At 40.4% G+C, this 21,141-nt stretch overlaps 1 protein-coding gene across 1 annotated transcript; it reads right to left on the reverse strand.

The window, feature by feature from the left end:
• Positions 1 to 1,641: 1,641 nt before the first annotated feature.
• LOC103177598 (adhesion G-protein coupled receptor G2) lies at positions 1,642 to 21,139 on the reverse strand (the record flags this gene model as incomplete). Its single annotated transcript, XM_007891835.2, has 13 exons — positions 1,642 to 3,232; positions 5,964 to 6,119; positions 7,396 to 7,497; positions 10,009 to 10,292; positions 11,356 to 11,455; positions 12,080 to 12,348; positions 12,743 to 12,855; positions 14,592 to 14,695; positions 16,170 to 16,215; positions 16,932 to 17,057; positions 17,655 to 17,798; positions 19,530 to 19,686; positions 21,021 to 21,139. Coding segments are annotated over 13 exons (1,803 nt in total), but the record flags the coding sequence as incomplete, so codon positions are not given.
• Positions 21,140 to 21,141: the final 2 nt, after the last annotated feature.

Consider the following 21,141-nt stretch of genomic DNA (forward strand, 5'->3'; position numbering starts at 1 on the left):
ATGTGCAGTAGAACTAGTGCATTAATGTAGCACTTTCTTTCTACATCCAAATTTATCTCCAAAATCTTATCTCTTTCCATTACTATACTCAGCGCTGTTTTGTACTGAAGGAGCCAGTGATGGATGGCATTGTTATAATGCAGGTAAATGGTACTGTTATCATGAGGAGGTGATGGCCCTGTTATAACACAGGAAGAAGGCACTGTTATCATGAAGAAACTATGGCACTGTTATCATGAGGATATTATGGCACTGCTATAATGTGGAAAATTACACTATTATAATGCAGAAAGATGACACTGTTGTGTGAATACGTGCCACTATTATACTGCAGGTTGATTGAGACCCCTCGCACACCCTTTCACTGTTCTGCTGACTGCAATCTCTAACTGTGCACAATGTGAAGATAAAACAGGCAATGAATTTCAGAAATTGTGTTGTAAGTTCCAAGCACTGCATTAGGTAATCTCATGCAGTGTTTGAAACTATTTTTGCTGGAACAGAAACACGGTAATGTTTCTGTTTTTTGTAAAGCTGTGGAGGAGGAATATAATAATTGGAATTTAAATCATTCTGTCCAGGTGAAATGTTTCATTGTTTTCATGCACAAACCTCTCATTACTGTTGCTACATCAGTGCAGTTTGTTGTTCAGCTTCATTAAATATAGAAAACCTTCAAATTTACTTTTGTTTTAGTAAAGCAAGAAATAAAAATTGACACTGATGCAATCCCAAAGTAAACTGGGAGTGTGTTGGAGGTAATAATAATATAATAATCCTTAATTTTTTTAAAACACCTTTAAAATCCTTTAATCAAGTGAATGATTAATGGGGAATTGTTGGCCAGTATACTGAGAGAATCTCCATTCTCTTGAATGTGCCAGAGGATCTTTTACGTTCACTTGAACAGGTGGCATATTTGAAAATGCAACACTCCCCCAAACTTTGCAATAGAATGTCAGACTACAGCATTAAAGGCTTAACAAAAGGTTTGAAACGATCTTCTAACTCAGAGGCGAGAGTATTACCAACAGAGCCAGTGAACATGGTGTGGAGGACAAAGCTGGGGAATTCTCTTGGGAACAGAATTGATGGGCCACTAGACTTTGGTTCACTCCTCCCTGTCTATAAAACTGCATGTAGCATCACCTGAATGTCAACTTGTTCATGTTGTAGGACCTAAGTCAGTGATTTTGATTTACAAAATATAAATGTAAAGGGTATTGATTTCTTATGGTCAGGAACCAGTGTTATTCATCTTTAATTTCCCACTATCCTACTGGGGAGAGGGGGAAGTTAATATAGCTGAGCTGATTCCAAGTTGTGTGTTTTGCAACACATTATTGGAATCGAGTCAATTCTCTGTTGCCATCTTGGTAATACTCCAATATAGAGTCTGGATCTTGAGCCTAATACTTCTGGAATTAGGCAAGCAGCGTGCATCCCTCTGAGGGGAGAGAATATAGACACCAGTCTGGGCAAAGGAATTTTTTGGATGCTCTTAAGTACAGTGATAGGTTTCTGCATGTGTCCAACGCCTGGCTAAGCAATTCTATCACATTTCGTCACAGCTATGATAAAGTGGGTTTCCAAGTATATCACAAATGGTAATTGTTCAACAACAGTTCGAGAAATTACAAGTCATCATAAAGCATTCAATTTTATGGACAAAATACAACTATTTAACAGTTAAAGTGTTTTGCTTTTCCGAATGAAATAAGTTTACAATTGTCACAGATTGCATTCCACAAAACGTAACCGTCCATTTTATTTGCACTCATGTAGGCCATGTGTATTTCTATCACAGAACTTCAAGTGGACAAGGGGTCTAATTTGCAGTATTCCTTAATGGGATTCCTTAATAATGAACTCATTAGATTTTCCATTGACCTGCAGGCATTCCACTCTGAATGTTGACCTGCCAAATTGGAGCTCACAGCATGCTATATTGCTGGTTACCAGGAATACCCCACTTGCACGGTCCAATTCCTTACATAGGAATCCCATTGAGAAATAAGAGCCTGCATTTATATAGAGCCTTTCATGTATAATACACATACTGAAGCGCATTACAAAATATGATTGAATAAAATTAAAGCTGGTATACAGGCATCATTGCAATCAATCTAAGCCATCAACTTTACCTACAATGAGATGAGTGGTTAATAAATTTGAATTTGGGGGGAAACCTCTGGAATTTCCTGCCTCTATCCTGCTGTTTTATCCCCTCTCCACCTATCTTTAAATCCCACCTTAAAACCTATCTCTTCAACTGCCCCTATGGTTACCAAACCCTCTCCCTTCCTACCTGCTCAGCATCCAACCCTAGCACTGTGTTCTGAGATATTATGCAAGACAGAAAAAAATCAAGAGGAAGATTAAATTTCTTAGAAACACCATAAATTAGGCCAGTGCTTAGTTTATGCTGCTACAAGTGAAGCAATGTATGGTGAAGAGACAAGAAGTACTAAACCCAATTTATACTTCACTCTCCTAATTGTACTGGTCAGGGAGGGCTGAGGAGAAATCTGTGCATTCGCACAGAAGTTCGTGTGTTGGTCTCCGATATCCAACATTGGGTTTTTGATGTTCCTTGGGGGGTTCTTAAGAAACCATTTCTGAGGAAGCCTGAATTGACTTACTTCTTGCTTTAAACTACAGTGGCATGAAGTGACATGCTGCTGCAAACAAACCTGCACAAGATGAGATCAGACAAGCAAACTCCAGCATAATTTGCTTTCAGATTGCACTGCTCAACCCCATTGTATCCTAAGTGTAAACCGGCATTTCTCCAGTACTCAAGTTCATCCTTTACATTTGAATGAATTGAATGAACTATAAGAGAGCTCTACTGTCTCATTGTGCTTATTATCTATGTCAGGGACGACCAACTTACAGCCCATGGGTTGCATTACTCGTACATATAATAGTCACTCAGGCCGCAAGCTTGGCCAACCCTAATCTATCTTACTAACCCTAACCCAATATTATATTAGGTTGTGCACATCAATATAATTTATTTGTTCCTTTCAAAAAATATAAAAGTATGGTGCTATTTCTAGATTTGGAATGCTGCCTTGTTGAGTTAATGTCCTTTGAAAAAGGTGATCTTGTGTAAAGTTCAGTCCATTCCTCATTTCCAACAGCTGCTATCTGCTTGAAGGTTCATGGAGAAGCGCAATTCTTCTCGAGACCTTGGAAGATACTTTGTTGGTCTCAGCATCGATATTCCCTGAGATAAAAGGAGAAAAGGAGAAATGCTGAAGCCTGCTGGGAAATTCATATTATTCTGTGTCTTACCTGTTAAAAAGGATGCCTTTTGCATTTCAATGTACACCTCAGCATTTGTTAGTGTTACATTAATGAGATAAAATGTAGCAGTGAAACTTGCAACAAAGTGATGTGATAATAATCACTGATAATTTTTATATTGTTGATAAATGTGGTTGATGCAGTGAGTTACTTAAGATTAGGTGTGTCCCTCTGACTGGTCAACACTATGATAATTATCAATGACGATAATGAACATGTCATGCATCACTATTTTCACCCTGTGGTGTGAATAAGCACGATGAACATTTTAGTTACTATTGCTGATCATTCCTAAATCAATCTGCAATTGCCAAATTTATATATAAAAAAAAGTAAAGTTAAAGTCTCTTAGTACCTCACTGGATTGACGTTCAAATTCCTACACAATCTTGCTCCTCCCTACCTTTACAATTAACCCCTGCCCTATTCTCCTGGCCATACCCTCCGCTCTTCAAACACTGGACTCCTGCTTGTTCCTCACTCCTCCCATCTCACCTTCTGTGGTCGAGTCTTCAGCCACTACGCTCAGCTTGCTGGTTCTCTCCCAAAGTTCCTTCCTTGTACGCCCTCTCTCCCTATCTTCCAGACCCACTTAAATGGATTTTTTTTTTAAACCAGCCTTTGGCTGATGTGATGTGAGTTATTCTGGATTATTTGATTCCACGAGAAGCATTGCTGTCTGGTCTATCGCTATACTGAATTAACCTCTAGACTCCCAGTACTGTCACTGGTTGGGAGCAAAAATGTTGACTGATTTCTCCCCTTAAAACCTTGGAGACAATGGGGTCCAGTTTGTGCTATTTACAAAATATTTGCAAGTTTGAACATTCTTGATCAAAGAGAGCAGTCAGTGTTTTACAAAAGCCGTCAAAGTGAGAAAAAGGCCAGATAAAGGATGTGGGAAAAGCTGCTTTGCTTTTTGGTTGTTGTTTTTAAGTGATTTTGGCATTTAACAAATATACAGTCAATTCACTTTACAGCATATTCTGTGAAGCGCTTTGAGACGTCGAGAAGATGTGAAAAGCGCTATACCAAATGCAAGGATCATTATTATTATTATTATCCTGTGATTATGTAAATTAGAATCCACTGAGTCCAATGATAGCATTTCTCTACCACAAACTGTGGCTGAGACCAACCAATGAATACAGGTTTTGGATTGAAACTGGGATCTTCCTAGTCCGTACAGTTCAATGCCACACCACAAAGTGCAGACACAGAGTTATAATGGCTTAAAAACAGGTCATTTGACCCAACCAGCTGTGCTGGTGTTTATACTCCACACAAACCCCTACCACTCTGTACCCCTCTCCTATATCCCTCTATTTTCTTCTCCTTAATGCATACAGCAAATTTTCTCTGACACAACTTGAAAGTGTTTGCTTCAACCACTATTACTGTCAGTGAGTTCCACATTCTCACCACCCTCTATGTGTAAAAGCTCCTCCTAAACTCCTTATTGTATCTACTACTAGTTATCCACAGATCTTTGGGCGTGGGGCTGTGTTATCACCTGCCTAACATTAGTACAGCAATTTGGTGTCCGGTGACATCCTTGGATCAGATTCTTCAGTATGAATTTTTATGCAAAGTAAGTTGGTAGAAAAAACTTCAGAAAAATAACTGTTTGATAGCCAGAAATATGTTTGGTCAATCAAGGTTCTTAATGTTACAACCTTCAGAACAATTATTTATATGGAAAGTTCAGTGTTAAAAACAGAAGAATATGTTCAGGAAGGCCTGAACAGCACTTTTTGTATGGTTAAATCTATAGCTCTTTGTCAATCTCCTTTAAACCCAGACAACAAAAGTGAACTTGCATGCTTCCTGCACTGCAAGATGGTAAGTTTAACTCTCAAACCTATGGATAGGACCAAAATCAGACTGCTTATATTGAGTCAAACTACATTGACAGCAGATTCCCACAAATAAACTAGTGATCTGCAAATGACAAATCTAAAGAGGACAACTGACCATGCTTTTGGCCATCATTCTCCTTTCCATCTACCTCAGCTCCCACATGAAGTTCAGTGCTCAGGAGGTGCTTTTAAGTGCTTTGGGAAGCTCTCCCAAAAGGCACTATACAAATGTAAATTTGAATTGTATTGTAATAGAAAACCACAAAAGAGGTTCAAATAAAGAGGCCCTTTTGGACTATTTGATATCATCTTTCCCAATCTTATCATCATTCTGTTCCAAAGCATTTCTTAAATGAAATCAGCCCCCGTCTCTAACACCCTTCCTGATTCCCATTTCAACTACTAATTACTTCAGTGTAAACCACAGTGCAGCCCTGTTATAATGTGCTTCTTTATAGCACAAGTTTGGTATTGCACAATTGCACTGAGAACCCCCTTCACTGATACCTATCGTAAAATTGCCCTTCACAGCCCTGTACCTGTGCCCCCTTGTTCTCCTGCCTTAACATACTGGAAGTATGTTTAATTTCTTGGTTTAATTTCTTAATCCCTTAGTCATTTTATATATCTCTGTGATAACTCTTCCCAAGGCTGAACAGATTATTTATCTAATCACTTTTCCCTTATGACATGACAACCGGAGTACACAGTAATCCAGATACTGCTGGCCCAGAGTCCATTATTTTTCCGAAACTGCAGTACGACTAGGTTGGTCCTACATTTCATACATACCGTACATATTGGGGTGAGAGGAATATTCTCGGATTTGAATCATGGAGGAGTTGGTGGAACTGGAGTGCAACGAGTTGTTGGAAGCAGAGGACAATGACATCGCATGGACAATAGGCTGCAGTTTTTTTGTGTTATTTGTAGCTGTTCTGCTCCATTCTACAATATGTATAAAAATACGATTCACATACTGAATGTTCAATACAATATGGTGAACCCCAAGTTTGCGATCCTTTGAAAAGATTTGCCCAAACTCCTATCATTTAGCTATTGTTGATGATTTATGTTCATAATAATATAAGTGGAGGAAGCAGAATGCCCCTAATTTATACAAAGCTTCAAATAACCAGCTGGCTGCTTATCTCATTTCTAAGGATTACTGGATAATTGTCAAAATGCTGCCTTCCACGAGCACAAGGCAGTGGATTAATCTGTGATTATCTGTGAGGAAAAGAAGGCACTAAACTAGCTAACAGGCTGGGCTGGTAGAAAATAATCTCTCACTTCCATGGAATGGGCTATGACCATATTTATACTATTACTTAATGTAGCCATCAGTTTGAATTCAGATATTTCTTTATTTTGTTATATATTGCAATAGTATTTGTGTGATTCGCAAATGCATTAGTAAACAGCAAATGCCTGAATGTGTCTCTCTGGAACTTTGCTCGGACACTGGACTGTGACCTTAGTGTCTGGCAGACCTTAGTGTCTGGCAGTAGATCAGTTTCCAAGCAGAGTCTCAGATTCACAATTTCACTATTTACAAATTATTTTTGTAAATCTAAAAATTCAGATCTTACATGTAATTTACGAATTCAATCACGATGAACAATCATGGTCTGTTTTTTGCTAAGTTCATTTGCTTCTATCCACCTCTGGCCACCAAGGTTACTTACAACATGTGTCTCTATTTCACTTTTTATTTTTATTGAATTGTTCCTCACTGTCTTTTCCTGCCATTTAATTCCCTCTGTTAAATGGCAGGAAAGCCTATCATGTGATATGGAAACTGGTGGTTTCCAATGATATACATTCTAATGATATACTAAATGTTGTCAATTTATTGTTGATCACAGGCTTCCAAAGACCTGACATTCAATGTTATAGTCACATATAGAGTGGTCTCTGAATCTTATGTCAGGCTTAGTTTTTGGAGAACTCAGGATGAGCAACTACCTTTTCTATAAAAAGAGACCTACACATTGTCTTACTCATTGCTGACCAAACTGCAAAGAGCCCAGTTAGTCACTGGGGGGAAAGCCATTGTGAAATATTATCAAATACTCATTATCTCTGGAAGCAAATCATATAAATTTCAACTTTTTCTAGTAGATGAATCAGTTTGGGGAAAAAAATAATTTGACGGATGAAAAACCCAATGTGAAATCTCACTGAGTGCATTCCCCCCAGTTCCTGTGTCACAATATCTTACCTGAATTTTCAGGCAATCTGTATTTGCCACAGCACAAATACGTTCGCCATTGCTTCCGAACAGTTTCTTTAGCCACACAGTGAAAAACAAAGATAAAAAATCCTGCACAATAAAAAAAAGTCATTATTTCAGTACAGTGATCAGTCCAGTTATAATTGTAAATGAACTAGGGGCTTCCAATATATTTAACTTTGGTACCTAATAGTGACTACATCTATGAGCAGTAGTGCTCTGTTCTTTAGCATTCATATACACAGCAAACAGTAAAAGAAATTATGCAGTTAGATGCACTATACACTAAGAGTGATATTGCAAAAGCGAATTGCACGTTAAATGGATAGACATATAATAGAGTAAAATGCTGTCCATATCTCCAATAAACATTCTAACTCAAACCCAAAGAACAAAGAAATGTGCGAAACTTGGGCAATACAAGTAGTTTCCTGCAAAGGTTCATCCACCTAGCTATAAGGGCAACGTCTGAGAACGGTAGGAAGGAAGATGAGATGAATCAAGTTGTGATTTAGTGATGCCAAACTCGGGTTTTGAAAGTCTGTAGACTGTAGGAGGATGTTTTAAGGTCTGGAGAAGTATGACATTGTATAGGATATTGTGCAATAAATTTTGATTTCAACGTGGGCTGGCATATTTGGAGCTTAAGTGGAACAAGAGCAGAATGGTCAGAGCAGCAATGACACTAGCACTTCAATAAAGTGAGAGGATAAGACTTGCTCAAACAGAGAAAGTTCAAGCTGGCTGTTAAAGGTGAGTAATGACAAGGACATTTTGTATTCAGTCCAGTTTTAAACAAGAGAGGTAGCAAAAAAGGTTTACAACAAGAACAACAAGATTACATTTGTATAGCACCTTTCACGTCAAGAGGACGTTCCAAGGCGCTGGACAGAGTACAGCATTTCAGACCCGAGCTGGGGTTGGGGTGGGGGGGGGGGGAAGGGAGGGGAAGTGGGGTGGCCGATGGCATGGTTGAAGAGGAGGGTCTTGAGGTGGGACTTGAAGGAGGCTAAGGAGGGGGCGAGGCAGAGTGACTGGGGGATGGAATTCCAGAGGTTGGGGGCAGAGTGGCTGAAGGCTCTCCCGCCAATGGTGGGGTGGGTGGGTCGGGGGACGTGGAGCAGGACAGAGCCGCTGAGCGGAGGGAACGGGCGGGTTGGTAGGGGGTTAGGTAGGATGGGCGAGGCCATAGAGGGCTTTGTATGTGAGGACCAAGATCTTGAACTGGATCCTCTGAAGGATAGGGAGCCAATGGAGTCGGGCGAGAGTGGGGGAGATGGGGGTCACAGAGTTTGGTGCAGGAGAGGACACGGGCTGCAGAGTTCTGGATTATCTGCAGCCTGTGGAGGGAGGAGTTGGGAAGGCCGACAAGCAGGGCATTTGCATAGTCGAGCCTAGAGGTGATGAAGACATGAACAAGAGTTTCAGTGGCCTGAGGGGTGAGGTAGTGGCGGAGTCGGGTGATGTTACGGAGGTGAGGGAAGGCAGAGTGGGTCATGGCTTGAATGAGGGGGAGAAAAGCCAGTTGAGGGTCGAACAAGACACCTGGGTTGCTGACTGGCTGGTGAGTTGCAGTGTGCAACCATGGAGGTTGATGCTGCCAGAGCCTGAGGTGCTGAGGCGCTGGCACGAGCCAATCAGGAGGGCCTCAGTCTTGTTCACATTCAACTGTAGGAAATTTGCCCTCATCCAGGACTTGATGTCCGACAGGGAGTCTGTCAGGATAGCAGTGGTCCTGGAGTTGAGGATGGAGGCAGAAAGATAGAGTTGGGTGTCATCCGCATACATGTGGAAGTTGACCCCATGTCTGGGGATGATGTCACCAAGGGGGAGCATGATATTAAAGAGGAGAGGGCCAAGGACAGAGCCCTGGGGGACGCCAGATGTGACAGTGCAGGGGCTGGAGGAGAAACTATTAGAGGCAACGAAGTGGAGACAGTGAGAGAGATAGGAATCAAACCAGGCAAGGGCAGATCTTGTAAGATTTGAATAAATTATTCTGGATGTGCAAAGCTGGCGAGACCTTAGGATCGGTTCTGCTATTAATATTCCTTTATTCTTTAGCATTCTTACACAAGATTTCTTAAGTTTATGAAGTGTAGAAAGTGTGGTTAGTGGTGAGTGAAATTTTAATGCAGATATGAAATGGCAGCTGGATTTACCTCAGACCCTATGGGAGACTGGATGAAATCACTGCTTGTCAATAATGGGTTTGAGTACTAACCATGGTCTCAACTTGTGGCCAATGCAGAAATGCTGTGTTTATTGTATCCTCACTATTGTTTTCAACCTACTGTTCTGTCATTGCATTAAAACAAAATTCAGCCCGGTTCTTGGCTATGTTGCTACCTCCACCTGTCAAATCAGCTACAACAAACTCATTTTGTACTTGAATCAATTAAAAGTAAAATAGATGGCATTTATTATTAAAAATATATAGATATATGAATCAAACAAGTTTCAAATGTGAATTTGTTGCATCATTTCACAGCAATCAAATTATCAAAATAAAAAAAGAATGAGTTGAATTCACAGATGAGTCAACCACAATGGTAATCATGAAAAACAATTGATCAGCTAAAGCAACAGTAGTTAGTGTACCTTGGAGACTATTGAAGATGGTAAAGACATACGTAAATGCTTGGTTGACAGGCCCCCATGCAAAGAAGGCAAAGCCCCAGGTGATTCCCAATAAAAAGGTGAGGCCAGCCACACTCTTTATGTCTCGGAAAACATTCCTCTGCACATGCTGATGCTGTTTGTTCTGTTTTATTCGACAGAGCTGGATCATGACTACAATGAACATACTGATGTTCACCAGGAACATCAGACAGAAATAGGCCACCACAGCTACATAAAACACAATATCATTTTTGATCCAGCAGCTGGAATAGAGGAAAGCACAGATCAGGTTAGAATTTGTTCAGTGTACAAAAAAAAAACACTCTTTATGTTCTGTCCGTATATTCTACTGTGAGTCATCAATACATAAAACCAATTGTTAGAATAAGATTTTTTTTAAATTGATATATGATTTTTCAACTTTATAGGACAGCTTGACAGGACAGAGAATCAGCACAGAATGATCTGAGAGCTGAGTGTGTTAACTCCCTCTGTAAATAAAAAAGCATTAAAACATTTAAAATTGGTATGGGCAGATCCTAGTTGTAACTGTGAAATGAGGCAAAGGACTGTACAAGAAGTAAATATAGAACCCTAGGTATATGAGAATCAACAAAAATGTCTCATATAGGAAATGTGGTGTGGGTGGGGTGGGATGGGAGGTAACCATACTAATACAATGTTTTGTGGGGGCAGAATTTGGCAGAATTAAGTGCTCTAGGACGCTACCCCATGTGAAGGACGCTACATAAATGCAAGCTGTTGTTATTAAAGGAAGGTTCACTGTATTCCCCACATTATTTAACTATCTAGGAAGTAATTGATGCAGCAAGTGAGAAAAGGACTTTACTTGTTAGTCATCCAATACTTCATCTTTATGAGCAAAAAGTGCAATAAACATGGGGGAAGGGAGGGAAGGTGGTAAATGGAGTATGTTTTTAGAAAGCTGTCTGACCATTATATCAGTTTGTCTAAGATTATCCTTGTCAGATGAGCAGCAGGAAAACAACCAATATTTTATACTGAAAAACTACATGGTTTTAGCTGGTTCAATTCCAGTATTACCTCAGAGGACACTTTCTCAGAAACCTAATACCTTGGTTTCTGCCACCACAGATGTGTGTTTTTCAGATACAAAGAAATCATGGAGATGTTTACTGGATTTGTTACTACAGATTTAACTGTACTTAGTATAAATTGGGATAGGAGAATAGTTAACAAGAAATGCACTGTAAAATGATAGAAAAATGTTTCCATTACTATTTCCCTGAAATGAAATGCAGTAAAAATAAGTAAGTTAATTATTTCTCTGAGGATCTCACTTACAAAACATCCCAGGTGTCCTCTGTTCTTTTTCCATATTTTCCAAATCCATAGTTGTCTGGGCCAATAATGAGCACAATGGCAACCACCACAGCAGGAATGCCTATTTTGGACAAATAAAAAAATTCTCAGCAAGAAGGTTGCTTGCATTTACTGGTAATACAGATCTCATTCAGATGACCAAATTTAAATTTAATTCAATTACTGCAATTACAGAGGATTAAATTCCTTTGCAGTTCAGCACCCAAATAACCTGATAATACTCCACAAAGGGTTTTTATTTGTGGCTCTGCATTTCACCTGACTAAGTTTGCCAGGCTATGCTCTGCCTATTCCTTGCTTGTTGAAAGACATGGAATTGTGGACAAATTAGAGCCACTAATCACTGCTCCTTCAAAAGCTGATAGGTCATGGTTACAGATAAATGACATTGAACACAAATCCTTGTCATGTTGGTGCCCTGCAAAGGATTGTTGTAAGAGTATGAACTCTAATGTTTTTATGAACTCTACAATGTTTTTAATGTTAAGGGGGAAAAAGGAAACAAAATTGGTGTTTTGGACAAAGTTGAGTATTTGGCTCAGATAAAGAAATATATATGTATTCACAGGAGTACAGCATTTACCGCCCCCCACACCGCCCCACCCCCCCCCCCACTCCCGCCCGAGTAATAAGGGTAACAATATATAGATTTGCCTTAATTTTGAAAAATATTGAACATACTCACCCCAACCAGCAATGCAGAACTTCAGCATGTATTTGCGCACATAAGTATTAAATACTTTGACCAGGGCCAGGTACATGTGGAAGGCCTCAAGGCTCATCCAAGTGAAGGAAGCCAAAAGGAAATAATGAAGGAAGACAGCCACTGCAATGCATAGGCCGTTGACCTCATAGGCAGAAATCCAGGAATCAATGAGGAATACCATATTCAGGAACAGCAAGGCAGTGCAAAGGTTTATTAGGATTTTAGAGGGATAATCTCTGCGGAGTTTTCTGAAATAAAATAGAATAGTTATTAAGTAACAAGGTGCTCCTCCTAGAAATTAGCAATTCAATTTTTGGGATCTTGTATCCATCAATCTACATCCATGAAAGATATAAATGCTGCATTAGGGACTAAATTACAGCATGCCTAATACTAGGTCATATTCTGCATAGGATGCAGGTTAGGGATCAGTCATAAATTCTATACATGAAGCTACCTGGTAACTAAATAATCCAGGAATTGACTTGTGATAAATATAAAGCTAGGCAATTTTGAATTTTAATTTTGAAGCTGGTTTTCTGTAAGTTCTTTTAAGGACCCCCAAAAATAGACTAAATCTATGAAATTTCTACCCATTAAAGTTTTCTGCATACAGTTTTCCAAAAGAGCAAGAAGACTTACTCAAAGAAAATGTACGTCACCAGAGTGACTGACAGGAAAAGAGCTGAAATGCCACTGCCTATGTATGTAATGAAAGTGAGGATTTGGTCATCACTACCGCTTCTGGAAAGATCCTGAACAAAAAGAGAAAAAATTATTAGTGACAATTCAAGAATGACATTCACATTGTTAACTATAATGAAATAGGATTATCTAAAGGATGCTACCCTCAGGTCAAGTTCATAAAGGGTGATATATTGGTGATAATGGCAAACAAATCAGATGCTGTCCAGATATTTATGTGTTTATCTCAAACCTATTTAATAATAATAACCCTTACATTTGATATAGTGACTTTCGCATTGGGATGATGTGTGATGATATACTCTAAAGTGACTGGTATCATGTTGATCAATGCAGCAGACAATTTGTGCACAACATTGGGACACAAACAGCCATGAAGTGAATTTTATTTGGGGGATTGTTAGCCAGCGCACCAGGAGAAACCTTCTCTTTTTCAATACTGCCATGGAATCGTTAATGCCCACCAAAACAGACAGACAGTAATTTGGTTTAACATCTCATCCAAAGGACACCATCTCTAACAATGCAGCACAATCCCAGCACAACTGTAGTGAAGTGTGACCCCAGACTATATGAGGTCAAAGTCTCAACAAGGGATTTGAACCAACAACTTTCTGACTCAGAAACAAGAGTGCCAACACACAAATGAGCCAGGTTGACACACAAGTTCTGAAACCTTTGCTCTACAGCCACACCATTTGATGTACTCTCAAAATCCTAACATGACTCCTTTAATTTGAATCCTGGAATCACCAAAATTTCCCCCATATAGTCCACTGAGATCCATCAAAGGTAGTGGTCCAGTATTGAAGTTACACTACATTAGCTCCAAGAGAAGCCTGACCACCTCCTTCTGTGCTGTAATTTCTATAATTCTATTGTTGAGATATTAATCATCCTTACACTTCCATCATGGTCTCTAGCTTTACTCTATTTTTGTGGCATTTTGGAGAGACCAGAACTTGGCTAATGTTGAAAATAGCAATCATTTCAAACCAGTTCTTAAGATATTATCAGATATATCTCAGCTGATATAAAATTATGATCTGATTGCCCATTCAGGATATACAAACAATATAAAATCACATTAGTATACCGTCTTTCACATTGGGAGGACGTCGCAAGGCACTGGATAGTCAGGGATTTGGACCCGAGCTTGTGATTGGGATCAGGGAGAGTGAAGGGCAGAGAGGGTAGGAGGGTGGTCAAAGGCTCGGTCAAAGAGGAGGGTTTTGAGACATGACTTGAAGAAGGCAAGAGAGGGAGTATGGCAAAGGGAATGTAGGATAGGGGCAGAAAGGCTGAAATCCCGACCCCTGATGTTGCGGCAGACCAGGCGGGGGACGTGGAGCAGGCCAGAACTTGCTGAGCAGATGGAGCGGACAGATTGATATGGAGTTAGCAGGTCACAGAGGTAGGGAGGGGTAAAGCCATGGAGGCCTTGAAAGCGAGGACGAGGATTTTGAACTCCTCTGGGAGATGGGGAACCGATGAAGCCGGGTGAGGGTGATGGGGTCACAAAGTTTATCTGTTCTGTTTTGTAAAAAAAAATGAGCATGACTAGAAAACGCCTGTTAAGATGAAATGGTTTACGATTTTCAAACAATGCATTTTATATAGGACGATATCCTGGGAAAAGTGCCTGAGGGTGGAGGCATAGAGCCAGACAAAACCTTGGAACCCCAATCGCTAGCTATTTATTCCTAACAACCTAATTTCCTGTATTTTGAGAATGATGCTCGATATTGTACATTACATTTCACATTGGTCTAGGATGTTCCCATACCAATAAGACAGCAAAATTTGTGAGGTGATGGCATTCACATGTTGTCTGATTGACAGTTTTCTGAGCCACTGTGCAGCCATCCGCACTCCATCCACCCTGTCCACCTGCAAAGGTAAAAAGATGCATCATGACTGAGACCGCCACATATTAAAGCTCTGAAAGCTGAAGTCTTGCCTACTCAAAATGAATCACAGCAGCAAGGAGGGCTTTATTAAAAAAGAAAAAGAATATTGTGCTCCAAGGGAAAGAACTTACTACTGAGAAATGGAACTTTTTTTTATTTTAGCCTTAACCATTCTGAGATCAGGTGCAGCACAGTCAGGGCCACACAGAAAAAGTTCCCTCCCCTCTGTGTTTAAGTCTGACTGGAAAACAGTGCCATCTACTACTATATTGTTGTGACATCTTACACTTTGAGACTAGGTAATATTTGATCTTTGTTTGAGATTGCTAACTAAGAACAGTTCTATGCTGTAAGCCATAGTTACAAGAAACTGGGCTGAGACTTGCAACCAATATCGCAAAGGACCTTTTTACTGCATATTTGGGGACAAATCACCAATAATTTAGAACCAAAACTGGAAGTGTTAAACTGGGGATCTGGCATCATGAATATCCCACTCTGCTCTCACCTTAAGGAGATGGTATGAGGAACAGAGATTTGCAGCTACCCAGTGTAAATGAATAAATGACCAGACAATTTTTTTCATGCCATTAAAGTTTAGGTATATTTAATATCATTTTACAACAGTTCCAAATTTCAGAATTTTGATATGTGGCTTAGTTTTTTCATCTCACAATTCAAAGCAATCCAGTGCAGAAAGCAGAAGCTGGGTTCACCCACAGCAATAAAAACTTAGCCTTGATCAACGTCTTCAAAGTACTGAGAGGCACATATGATGTGATGCAGATGTAAGCAGCTTTTAATTTAGATTGTGAGAAGAGATCTACATAATAGTGTAAGGTTTAAAATTTAGAAGCCCCAAGAAGGCTTTGATTCTTCATTTCATTTTATATCCACAGAGTAATGGATAGGTTGGGCAGACTTTGTTTGATGGACTGAAAGGTGTTTCTTGTACCATGCTTTTCCAGTGAACATTTTCCAGCAAGAATGACTAAATAGCGAAGGAGCAGGAAGCTTGATTGATTCATCACTTGTTCCATGAGGTAGTGAGCATCCATGTAGGTTGATGCAGTCAGTTATTGCTATTGCTATCAACATTATTGTAGCAAGCGACTACAGGCTAGTTAGAGGCGAACAAGATGGACATTGGTCTTTTTTCGTCCAGTAATTGCTATGTTCCTATGTTCTCCTTCTCAACAGCCTTGGAGCAATGACACCAATTGTAACTAACTCTCTGAGTACTGTGTCTCCCGAGATCATTTAACTCAGGACAAATCGAGATGGAATCTGAGAACTTCTGGGTTTGTACCACTCAGCTTCACATGGGAAGTGGTTTGACTATTTGGATCAATATTTTCATTTAATATTCAAAGGATTGAGTATGTTTGGCTCCCAGAAACAGGAATATTTTGAATGTAAATATTAAATATTCAAATACAGAATAAAATACTTACTATTTTTATCAAAGTCCCAGAAAACACATTGGACGTCAGAATTATTCTGAAATCAAATAGAACCATCATAAATCACGTGGACTCATACACTGTCATTGCAGTGGGGGCGGGGGGGAACACATAAAGATTGTTGAATTTGGGTTTAACAGTCATGATGTTACTTTATAATGGAGGTTAACTAATATCTACTGAATGATCCCACTTATGGATGTATCCAGTTTATGAGGTGCAAGGAGCAGTTTAAATTCCTAAAGTTTCACATAGATGAATGGAGCTGAGGCAGACACCTCCGAACACCATTCTTAACATCAATGTCTGTTAAACCGAGTCATGCATTAATCTTTTTCTTACATATTCAATTCACTAGATAGCAGATCATTCTGAGGTTTTGTTTATTTGCAAAGCTGCAACCCTGCTAACCACCAGTCTTATGCTTGAGCTGAAAGACCGATGTGCAATAGCTTCATCTGGCATCAGAGCCCAGTAATTGTGAATTCTTAATATGGAAGTGGTTCCCCATAATTCTTCATAAGATTCTAACTCTTTTGAAGAACTCCTGAAAATTTTGACTTCCAATTTAACAATTTAGCTGAATTTAACAAATTTACAAAACAAAATTCTACATAATCTTAAATTTTAAGCCAATGGTCTTAAGATCAAGAAGAAATTAAGTCCCTAGTGCCAAGTACTCTTGTGAATTACTTTAGACCAGAAACCAAGTACCTCTGTATCTCAAAGAGAAAATCTAGAACAAAACAATACCTCATTGAACTGAAGGTTTCTCAATGTGACTCTGACTGGATTCACCAAGTTCTGGACACTGAGGTTCGCTACACTGGACGCAATGATATAACTGTTCAAGATAGATGTTTCTGAAAGACTAGCATCCTGAAAAATAAATAAAATTGTGGTTATTTACACAGGCATAATAGATGGCAGTATTCCCTCCCAGGAAGGGGAATATTTATCTTTAGACTTGGATTGTGACCATTGATGTTCTTTCTGAAGCAAAGCTGAGTGCCATTTAAATTTTGGATACTAATGTGGCTTTTAAGTTATTATGTTTGCTTAATATTTATTTTCCAAGGTTGAGCAGCAGAGACAACATTGATGCACTCCCAACTATCTACCGAGGATCACGGAAACCTAGCCCACTCGATCACAAAAATGATCAAAAAATGTTCTTTGCAACTGTAAGCATTTATTTAAATATTTATGTTGGTAACATCATGTACATGATCAAGAGTTTATCTGTGCCTCTGCGTGAATGCTCCATCTCACAACGCAATCAAAACGTTATGTGTATTTGAACAACAGACAATACCAACTCACTGTCTAGATTTTGTAGGAAAGTGCTCTGCTGGAAACAATTGTCTTCCTCTTCAAAATGTTAAGAACAGCTTTCCATCTCATCCCCCAGTATTCAGTGTGCAAATATCCTGTTGACATTATGTAGACATGCTGAAATCGAGACTGTATTTTTACCTGGAAGACTGTATTTTTTTCATAGAATGAGAACTGAATTCTGGAAGCTAGATCCACCTCCTCAGTTTGGAGATTGGTCAGCAGAGAGTTTGGAAGCTGAATAGCAGCATAATTGATCTGGGGAGACTCTTCACCCAGAGAGACCTATTAGTAGGATAGGAAAGTTACAGAAAGTATAATCTACACATTTATAACAACAACTTGGATTTATGTAGCGCCCTCCACACCGGCCAGCATCTCAGAGCGCTTAAAGGAGGCTTCTTGAAGGAGGTAGACATATTCAAGTCTTATTTCTCACAGCATCTCCAATTTATCCCCACTAACAATTTTTCTTCCAGCCCCCGCACAGTCTCGTGTGGTGTTCCTCAGGTCCTCAGTCCCCTCCTCTTCAATCTCTACATGCTCCCCTTGATGATATCATCCGCAGACATGGGGTCAACATCCACATGTATGCGGATGACACCCAACTCTATCTCTCTACCTCCACCCTCGATTCCAGGACAACTGACGTCTTGACAGAATGTCTGTCTGACATCAAGTCCTGGATGAGAACTTTCTGCAACTGCATGTCAGCAAGACTGAGGACCTCCTCATTGGCTCGCGCCAGTGCCTCAGCACCTCAGGCACTGGCAGCATTAGCATCCACAGTTACATACTCCACCTCACTAAGCCAGTTAGGAACTTGGGCATCTTGTTCAACCCTCAACTATCCTTTCTCCCCCATATCCATGCCATGACCTGCTTTGCCTTCCCCCACCTCCACAACATTGCCCAACTCCGCCACTCCCTCACCCCTCAAGCCACCAAAACCCTCATAAATGCATTAGTCACCTCAAGGCTTGACTACGGAAACTCCCTCCTTGTTGGGCACCAAACTCTTCCCTCCACAAGCTCTAGATCATCCAGAACTCTGTAGTTCGTGTCCTCTCCCGCACCAGGCTCTGTGACCCCATCACCACCACCCTCGCCTGGCTCCACTGGCTCCCCATCCCTCAGAGGATAGAATTCAAAATCCTTGTCCTCACTTTCAAGATCCTCAATGGTCCTGCCCCTCTCAACTTGTCCGCTCCATCTGCTCAGCAGGTCTCCAGGTCTTCCGCCCGAACCGCCCTACCATCGGCGGCCGGGCTTTCAGCCTCTCTGCCCCCACTATTTGGAACTCCATCCCACAATCCCTTCACCTTGCTCCCTCCCTTGCCTCCTTCCAAGGTATGACTCAAGACCCTCCTTTTTGACTGTGCCTTCAGCCGCCCTCCTACCCCATCTGCCCTCCCTATCCCAACCCTGCCCCCCCAAGTTTGGGTCCTGATCCCTGACTGTTCAGCGCCTTGGGACGATCTCCCAGTGTGAAAGGCACTTTACAAATGTAATTTTGGTGTTGCTGTTGATATTCAGTCAAACTCAAATTAGTTAGTTAAAATTAAAAAATATTCCATGGCCCAATTAATTTTGCGCATATACATTGGAGTGCGAAAATTAAATGGCTGCAAAAAATACTGGGTGTGAAATGGTGCACTGGTTGACCAAGCATAACGTAATGACTTGTGGTGACATTCAATAATATTTTAATGTTTAGCAAAACATCAGTAAAATACAGCCATCCCTGAACAGGCCAGAAGGCCTCTCAATCCAAATTTTTAAATCTTACAAGCTGAGCTCTCATGGTGGTTCAGTTGGTTAGGTCTGAGATTTTTCTCATCCTGGCCTTTAAAAAAATATTTCAAGCATGATTGGCAGATGCAAGTGGTCATCTCCCTGTACGATAGGCTAAGATATAGGGATAACAGTTCTATGAAATAGCTTTGAAAAGCTTGTCCCATGCACTGACAGGAGGACACTGGACCTAAAGATGTGGGAACGCATGTTCTGGGTTACCTGGAGGTCTGTGATATTGCTGATGCTGAAATTAGCCCCACTGAAGCCCATCACATTGACCTTAGTCACAGCTAGAGCCAATGATGTTGAGGTGAGCTTTACGGAGTCTGCTGAGAAATTGAGTCGGAGACCAATCTTGTCCACGCTTTGTACCATTCTGCTAAAGAAAATCACCCGTTAGAAGGGCGGAGCAGGGATTAATGGGGAAAAGGGTGTTGGAAATAATTTGACCCTCTGAAGCACAGTCCCTCCTACCAAAATAAATGTAACTGCAAGTTTGAATTATGGAAAGAACTACATATATGTACTTGATAATGGAACTTCCACAATCTAACAATCTGGACCTGCAATTCCACCTTATAGTGTAGCCTCTCTCTCTCTCTGCCACACACTAAAAGAAACATGGCAGTCATGGAACTAATTCCAGAATTTACAGTATTGTGCTGAATGCTATTGCCTCTGGAGTTTGGATGAAGATCCACCCTGATGGCCTAGTGAGCTGGTGGCCAATCTGTGTCCCACGGGCCAGAAGTAACCCGTGGGGCAGTCAATAAGTGGCCCTACCAAATATTCGCATGAATGTAGGTAAATCCATCTTCAATGGTATAAATCAAGAAATATTCAATCAAGAAAATGTATTTTCTGGCCTAGTGGATAAAATGTACCACTACATTAGACATATAAACTAGGATTTCAGGTTCAATTCCCAGTCCATGCTAATTTAGTTGATCTCCGTTGGGCTACCATCCCCCGGTCCCTCCGCCTCGCCCGCTCCCTTGCCTCCTTCAAGACCTGTCTCAAGACTCTCCTCTTTGACCATGCTTTCAGTCACTCTCCTTCCTCCCCTGCCCTCCACCCACCCCGATCTCGATCCCCAGCTGAGATCCGAAACACTCATTGTCCAGCGCCTTGGGATGTCCTCCCGAGGTGAAAGGGGTTATACAAATGTAATTTTGTTGTTGTATGCATATACCTCAGTTGAGGACAGCAGAGGGCTCAGCTCCCTCTCCCTTGCCCACCAATAGTTTTCTAAGACTGACTGTCAAGGCTAAAGATGAGTAATTCCCAAATAGTGAAAATGTTGTAAGGCAAAAATATATCCCTGGGAACATTGAGGGATAAGTGGAAGAGGGAAGAGTGAAATACCTTCAGAAGATGAGGAAAGTAAAAAATTTACAGAAGTTTTCTGAAAAAAATTCAAGAAATGTTTGTAACTTCATCCAGCATCAACATTGTCCCCTCATTTACTTTACAACATTAGTGCCAAAGGCAAGTCAATTGTAGACAGCAGAACTGTAAGCTGTAAATGGAGCATTATTGGATATGCCTTTTGGCAACACATCGTTTGGGATATTTAGGAATGCAAGCAGAAAAATAGATGAGGCATAGTGAGCATTTGATAATCAAAGCTGTGGTTTGTTCCAAATGGGGGAAATTCAGCCCGGAGGGTAATATAAGTAGTGATGATGCAAAGAATCTAGCGCCACTTACCTTGTGGAAGAAGAAGCCAGAACATCAGCAGAGGCATTCAGGAGGTTGCTGACAGTACCAACAAGTGTTCCTGCAAGCCCTGTAACTACATTTGCCTTGTCCAAAATTTCATTCAGTTTGG

Source organism: Callorhinchus milii, unplaced genomic scaffold (assembly GCF_018977255.1).
Source record: "Callorhinchus milii isolate IMCB2004 unplaced genomic scaffold, IMCB_Cmil_1.0 Scaffold4, whole genome shotgun sequence".
In the NCBI taxonomy this organism is placed as follows: Eukaryota; Metazoa; Chordata; class Chondrichthyes; order Chimaeriformes; family Callorhinchidae; genus Callorhinchus; species Callorhinchus milii.